We start from the raw sequence: 7,117 nt of genomic DNA, 5'->3' as shown, positions 1-7,117 counted from the left end.
CCTTAATCACCATATGCTGTCTGAAATGTATTTTTCAGGAGATTGTCATTACCAGTGTGCCTTATACCAAAAACCAAATACCGATATTTAATAGAAATGTATGTCAATTGCCTTGAATATATAAGGCATGTATTTTTTTCATATGCAGCAAAAATTATGCTAGTTGTAAACAACTAAGCTGAACGAGATCCGCAAAAACTTCTCGCGAAACTGGTGCATAAACTTATCACATTAAGTCTCCAGTAATTGGTAGAGTCTATGAGTATTGCTGTACATTTTGACCAGATGTAATTGAGAAGAGAGTTCTGTGGTCAGTGTGATCATAGGTTTCCCTCTTTCTGTCACTGTGGGAATTATTGTGTGTTGAGTGGGGGGTTTACGGGAGTTACAAGGAAGCGTCTAGTAATGAAAGACTGAGTTTTCTCAGAAGCTGCCCTTTAATGTAAAAGGTGACTAGTTTAGGTGTCTTAGATTTACAGTAGGTCTCTGTGAGCTGTTTTTTTTGCAGACAATTAATTGCAGCAGGACTGCAAGTTTATAATTGATTTTGTTTGTTTTGAAAAAACTGATGCAGTTTAGTTTACATTGGTCACACTACACCACTAATGTTTTCACACTACCAGCATGACCTCCCAGGGGAACTCTGATCGGCCAAAATGACCATAGCAGGCGGTGCTCTGGTATATCGGCCTCTTCAGGTTCAGGTCCCTGTCAGTGAAAATTGAGTTAGTTAGTTAGCTTTTCACCAAACAGCCCACACCTGAATCCTACTTGAACCAAAACTGTTCTTAATTTAATAAAATGTAGGCTACCAGATTTATGTAGCCTACATAGGTACTTATTAAATATTTGTACTAAATAATTTATATGTTATACTATGTATAATACGTACTGAATTAATTTGAATGAAGAGACACCTAATACAAAGTAGAACCGCCATTTCGAGTACATTGGTGGTAGTGATACCCCCCCTGGAGGAAAAACTGGGAAAGGCCATTTTTACATATATTACTGTGAGGATAGAGCAGGATTGTAATCTGTGTAATTCTTTTCTTCTTCTTCTTCTTTTTTTTCTTCATGCCACATATTTTTAAAATCCGGTATACACACACTGTTTTATGGGGACTTCCCATAGATGTAATGGTTTTTATGCTGTACAAACTGTAGGCCTAAACCTACCCCTCACAGAAAACTTTTTGCATTTTTAGATTTTCAGGAAAATTGATTTAGTGTTATGTATAAGCTGTTTTCCTCATGGGGACCAAAAATTAATTCACAAGGTCAAAAATTACTGGTATTACTATCCTTATGGGGACATTTGGTCCCAATAATGTAAATAATACCAGGTACACACACACACAAACACATATTCATAATATTACACCTTTGAATCTGCCCAAAGTGGTGCAAACAAGTGAAATTGAACTAAGTCAGAATGTGCAAGTCATGCTGTAAATGCACTTAACACAGCAAAACCTGGACATTAAATGACTAAAGTGTAAAGAATTCACAATATTGTATTACAATAGTGCCCTCGATATTTCAAGAGCTTTCACAAGGACAGTTTTCACTTGCTGTTTTTGTTAAATATTGTTTAAATTAATATATAAAATGTTAATTTGGTTTTATTTTGTGCTTATTCATTGACTAAAATGTTGTTTTCATCTACTAAAAGTAGGCTAGAAGATATTTTACTCTAAGCAAACCTGTTTGGATGGGTATAACATTACTTGGCACTTACTGAACAGATGTAATAACAGAGAATAATTCTCCCTTATTTTAGTGAACTAAATTCCATGTAAATAATGTCTCCCTCTATATTAACTCACCCACACAAAATACTGAAATTAACCATTTGGTTTTTAAGGCTGAAAAATAGAAATAGTTGTTTTCTCTTCATAAAGTAGAAGAACATAATAACAACGTATTATCTTATTGTTTACCTAACAATGACACCTGGTCGGAGGTCAAAGTTTTTGTTGACAATCTGTAGCAACTCCTTCTCTGTTTTTTCCGATGAGCCATAGGTGAAGAGGGAGATTGAGAGAGGGTGTGCGACTCCAATGGCATAAGACACCTAGTTTTAATCCATACCAGATAAAATTGGTCAATAATGTGGATCAACTTTTTTGTCTAGACACAACCTTATACATTGTTCACAGTTTTTAAACTTGTAAGATGTTATTGAAGGTGTCTACACTTTCGTCTCACCTGAACCAACACTCTTCTGCACAGTTTGGCCTTCACCAGAGACTTAGCCACCCAGCGTGCAGCATAGGCAGCTGAGCGGTCCACCTTGGTGTAGTCCTTTCCAGAGAAGGCCCCACCACCATGAGCCCCCCATCCACCATATGTGTCTACAATAATCTTCCTACCCGTGACACCAGCATCTCCCTGAAAAGCAAAGATTGTTTTATGGTTTAATGAAAATTCTGTCATCCTCGTGTCATTCCAAACCAATAGGCAGTTATTTTTTCCTGTGGAAAAACAAAGGAAGAATTTTGTGAAGAAACATGAAACAGCTCTTCATCTTAATGAAGCTCACCATGGCTCGCCATGTTCCGCTACAATGTCAGAGCCAGTGCTGTTTTGGTGTCGATGTTAAAAGTGCATTATACAACAGTGTTCCATACAACCAATTGACAGAAGGTGCTCACCTGAGGCCCTCCGATGACAAAGCGTCCACTTGGCTGCAGATGGTAGACAGTCTTATCGTCGAGATATTTTGCTGGCACCACAGCTTTGATGACCTTCTCCTTCAGAATACGCTGCTGCTCCTCCAGTGAAATGTAGTCGTCATGTTGGACGGAGATGACCACTGTATGGACACGCAAAGGTATCACAGCGCCATTCTCCTGTTTGTAGTGCACAGTGACCTGGAGTTGTGGAAATCATATAGGAAAACATCTGAAGTCATAATTTTTTTGACATAGGGAATTTGAAGAACATTTCCTTCTGTACGTCTGAAAATGGCAGAACTCTAAAATAGACCAGAGGTTTCAGCTTCCTGAAAACTGTCCAGCTTGAGTTGCTGGCATGCTCCTGAGATTGACGGGTGCACAGCCGTGTCCTCTGTCCCACTGCGAAAAGTAAGGACCGGAGGCTCTGGATGTCATGCTGGGGGTCATTTTCTCTCAAGCATTAAAAGAGACCGCCTCATGGTCACTATCTTGCTCAACAGGCGTCACACCTATTGGCCAATGTGTTGATTCAATGAACACTTGTCAGATAAGATAGCATGGTCAATGTCAGTCAGGGGCTTTGAACCTGCACATTGTGGCTTTAAAGACTCAATTATATAAACTTTAGAATACAAGTGTGCAAAAGTAACTTCACAACCTTTTTGGTTTTTCTTCTAAGCATAACATTTAGTTTTTTCATTCTTGTTTTGCTGACCTGAGTTTTTGAGTCTGGGCGGAGCCATGGGATGGTGCCATCCCGCCGCAGTTCGGCCATTTTGGCATTGAGTTTGTGAGCGAGGACAATTGTGAGTGGCATGCACTCCTCCGTCTCATCAGTGGCATAGCCAAACATGAGCCCCTAAAACACAATGGAAATGCAAAATTAGTTTTGCAATCAGCATCAGTTTATCACGAATTATGTGCTCAAACACATTTTTACACATCCGTTGTGTTCGGACCTGATCTCCAGCTCCTATGTCTTCTTCATGTCTGTCAATGTGGACACCCTGCGCTATATCAGGAGACTGCTGCTCGAGAGCCACCAGCACATTGCAGGTTTTATAGTCAAAGCCTGAACAAAGGAAAGAGTGGGAAAAATGGTGGATGAGTTAGTATAGATCAGGGCTGTCCAAACTCGGTCCTGGAGGGCCGGTGTCCTGCAGAGTTTAGCTCCAACCCTAATTAAACACACCTGAACCAGCTAATCAAGCTCTTACTAGGCATAGAAACTTCCAGTCAGCTGTGTTGAGGCGAGTTGGAGCTAAACTGCAGGACACCGGCCCTCCATGACCGAGTTTGGACAGCCCTGGTATAGATCAAAAGTACCAGGCGGTATGCTGAAAATCAAAATATGTATTGCTCCTGACCTTTTTCAGAGTTGTCGTAACCAATGTGTTTAATGGTGTCACGCACAATATTCTGGTAGTCAACATTGGCCCGAGATGTGATCTCACCGCAGAGAAGTACCATACCAGTCTTACAAACAGTTTCTGATGATTAAAACAAACCTTAATTACACTTTAAAAAATTCTGGGTTGTTTCAACCCAACTTTGGGTCAAATATGGACTAACCCAACCGTTGGATTAAATTTTTAACCCAAAAGTTGGGTTAGTCCATATTTGACCCAAAGTTGGGTTGAAACAACCCAGCATTTTTAGAGTGTAGTCAAACGACCCTTAAAAAATGGAAGTTGCCACTGTATAATCCATTGCTAGGTTAAATTTAGACATGAAGATGTTATCCATTTAATTGCTCTTAAACTTTAGGGACAGAAAGAGTACAAGAAATGGTCACTCTATAACTGAACAAGCGTCAAGATAAGTGACCAGCTGTTGGACTATAAACTTTCAAAGAGTATATTGACACTCGTGCTTATACAGAAGGATTTTATGTGTTTATTTTGTTTGTGATTAAAAATGTTCACTCACCACAGGCCACTTTAGCATCCGGGTCCTGCTTCAAGTGTGCGTCAAGAACTGCATCACTGATTTGGTCACAGATTTTATCTATTAACGAAATCACACCATAATAAATCTAAGTTATGTAATGGTTCAGATTAAGGTTCAAGTGTGTGTTTAAAGTTATAACACCAGAAAGTTTCAGTTGAAATTGAGAGTTGAAATGCCTGTCCTGTAGCAAGACTAGGACATAGGAATCCCGACAAAGCAAAACCCCAGTTGAGCAGCTGGAGGACAATACCGGTGGTCCTCTCCTTTCAGAATCATTCACTCAGTCTATATTTGTGCTGCTAGCTGAAGCAACAGTTTAGTTGAGTTACATCAGAAACTACGCTGTCAAAAACAACATCTCAGGTGATAGTATAAGACAAACAAGGCAAATCTATGAGGTCGCTTCAGTCTGGAGCATTATGGAATAGATTTTTTTGCGTCCTGCACATGTACACCTATTGATTGATCTGCTGAAATATGTGCTGATGTGAGATGTTTAGCAAGACTCTCAAAATTGTTCATGTGAACCAGAAAGGTTTGCAAAATTTGTCTAAGAGGAACCAGACCGGATTAGATTAAAAGTCATTAAAAGTCATTAAGCATCATTAAGTTTTCTTTAAAGAAGGTTTGAAATATGTATTGTGAAATGCACGTTAATCAAACTGACTTGACAAATTTCAGGAGTGCAGCATATGAAACTGTTTATAGCACTTTGGCCTTGTAGCATGACATGAGAGAACCGCAATATGGTCGATAAGAAATGTGAGGTCTGGCAAGTTCCCACCTGAAACAGAAATAACTACTGAAGCAAAATCTGTTGGCATGCAGGTGTGCCAATAATTGACTCATTATACAGCCATGGGATGGAATCATAATCAAATCATTCTTTGCATAAGTAAGTTCATTATGAAATAAATTGCATAGTAAATATGTAACTGAGAAAAGCCACCAAGTGATAGGCTGGAATTTAACACCCCTGTAAAAGTCATGACCCCTAATTGACTATTTTTGTCTACTACACTTTCACTCAATGAAATACCAGCTAAGCACATGGTACTGTGGAAGTATTGTTACTGAAAGTGTGAATGAATCCCATTGAATGGTTGCTTAAGCAGCTTATTTCTGTACGAACTGTTGTTTAACCAGCTCACCACTTCTATATGCTCCAATGACTTGTTGAGGCAGGTGAATTCGTCTGTAGGTAGCTACATGTCTTTAGGGTTTTTCTCCAAGCAAGCACCCAGGTAAAGAATACAAAAGTTATGTAGTACATACTTTTAATTTAAAAGTTCAGATTGAAAATCACCTGGATGCCCTTCTCCCACAGACTCTGAGGTGAACATGAAGGATCCGTCATCATGAACGTCATTCAGTCCTTCCATGTTTGCCAGCAACTGAACAGATCTTCAAAATCAACAGGACAAAGTAATCTATCAAATTCTTAATAATTTTCCTCCAACTGTGGTTAAAGCAGGCCAAGTATGCAGAACTCCTTATAGTCCCGAGGGTATAGAAGAAAGATAGAAAGAAAGTGAGGTTTACAGATAGTTCACAGACTATATAACACACAACCTCGTCTCAGCAAGTTTGCCCCTATATATGGCAGAAAGAAAACACACACACTAAGCTTTACTCACTCACAAATATACACACATACACACACGTGTCATGTGAACTAGTGGGGCAGACCATTCCAGGGGGTGTTGTTTGAGGGGAAGAGATTCAAACGTTCAGAAACACGCTGTTAACCCCTTGTGCACTCAGCTCTGTAATAGTTTTATTTGTGGTGGGAGGGTTGCTGTTGTCAGTGGACACTTGTGGGTATGAAATCATCCTCACATCACACTAATAAGTATCAGGGCTGGAGCTTTTACAAACAGACCTGAGGGTGATTTATGATCAACTTTGTGGAAAAGTTATGTCAAGTAATATAAAATCTGAAGGGGTGTGGTGAAGTTGCAGATGTGACTGAATGATACAGCACTCCTCTCATTTGAAAAGGACATGTGCTTGGCAAAAATTTATTTTTCTGTGGTAGTGTAATAAATGTATTGCAAAAACCTTTTAAAAACACTGTGGTTTAACGTATAACAATCAAGGTCTCTTCCAAGACATGTTGTCCTTATCTTTGTTTGAACTGTCTATGCTTAGACTGTGCTTATAATGTGCAGGTTTTGGATTATTATGTATCTTGATATGACCACTTCTTATTTCTATTTCTGCTGTCAATTGTAGTTTGAAGATTTCCACATTCTCAATTAAATGTTCCATTTCAAAGCTTCAAAGGTGCAATATGGGTCAAGCCAGGATGTGACCAAGGGTTGAAATGTCAAATTAGGAAGACCCACTGGATCACAACTTTGCAAAATTAATGTATTTATTAATTATTGTAGCCTAATAGTGAACATAATTTATTTTTATATATTTTATTTTGTTGCTTCATTCTCTGATCTGGGGCGTTTGAGTAGCATACCACTAAATCTCTC

The 7,117-nt window shown here is 38.9% G+C and overlaps 2 protein-coding genes across 2 annotated transcripts in view; one reads left to right on the top strand and one right to left on the bottom strand.

Annotated features, from left to right (window-relative positions):
* Positions 1 to 464, top strand: part of LOC107570530 (transmembrane protein 150A-like) — a 51,515-nt gene extending 51,051 nt beyond the window's left edge. The window contains exon 9 of the transcript XR_001607048.1: positions 327 to 464. The gene's annotated coding sequence lies outside the window, so the exon portion shown is untranslated. The remainder of the gene's footprint in view (positions 1 to 326) is intronic.
* A 1,475-nt stretch (positions 465 to 1,939) lies between these two features.
* LOC107570529 (S-adenosylmethionine synthase) lies at positions 1,940 to 6,275 on the bottom strand. Its single transcript, XM_016256754.1, has 8 exons — positions 5,938 to 6,275; positions 4,611 to 4,688; positions 4,049 to 4,171; positions 3,641 to 3,753; positions 3,397 to 3,540; positions 2,658 to 2,876; positions 2,212 to 2,394; positions 1,940 to 2,077 (listed from the first exon to the last, which is right to left on the bottom strand). The coding sequence occupies exons 1-8, from the start codon at positions 6,011 to 6,013 to the stop codon at positions 1,940 to 1,942; spliced, it is 1,074 nt and encodes a 357-aa protein (XP_016112240.1). The 5' UTR covers positions 6,014 to 6,275.
* Between the last annotated feature and the right edge of the window lie 842 nt (positions 6,276 to 7,117).

Source organism: Sinocyclocheilus grahami, unplaced genomic scaffold (genome assembly GCF_001515645.1).
Source record: "Sinocyclocheilus grahami isolate Dianchi unplaced genomic scaffold, SAMN03320097.WGS_v1.1 scaffold1470.1, whole genome shotgun sequence".
Lineage (NCBI taxonomy): Eukaryota > Metazoa > Chordata > Actinopteri > Cypriniformes > Cyprinidae > Sinocyclocheilus > Sinocyclocheilus grahami.
The sequence above is the reverse complement of the archived record's forward strand: the minus strand, read 5'-3'. Positions and strand labels throughout refer to the sequence as shown.

Excerpts from the sequence above, each read along its gene's own strand:
- LOC107570529 (XM_016256754.1), bottom strand. The coding sequence starts at position 6,013 with ATGGAAGGACTGAATGACGTTCATGATGACGGATCCTTCATGTTCACC. Across the intron at positions 4,172-4,610 it reads GGATGCTAAAGTGGCCTGTG|AAACTGTTTGTAAGACTGGT; the intron begins GTGAGTGAACAT and ends TTTAATCATCAG. Across the intron at positions 2,078-2,211 it reads GCAGAAGAGTGTTGGTTCAG|GTGTCTTATGCCATTGGAGT; the intron begins GTGAGACGAAAG and ends GATTAAAACTAG.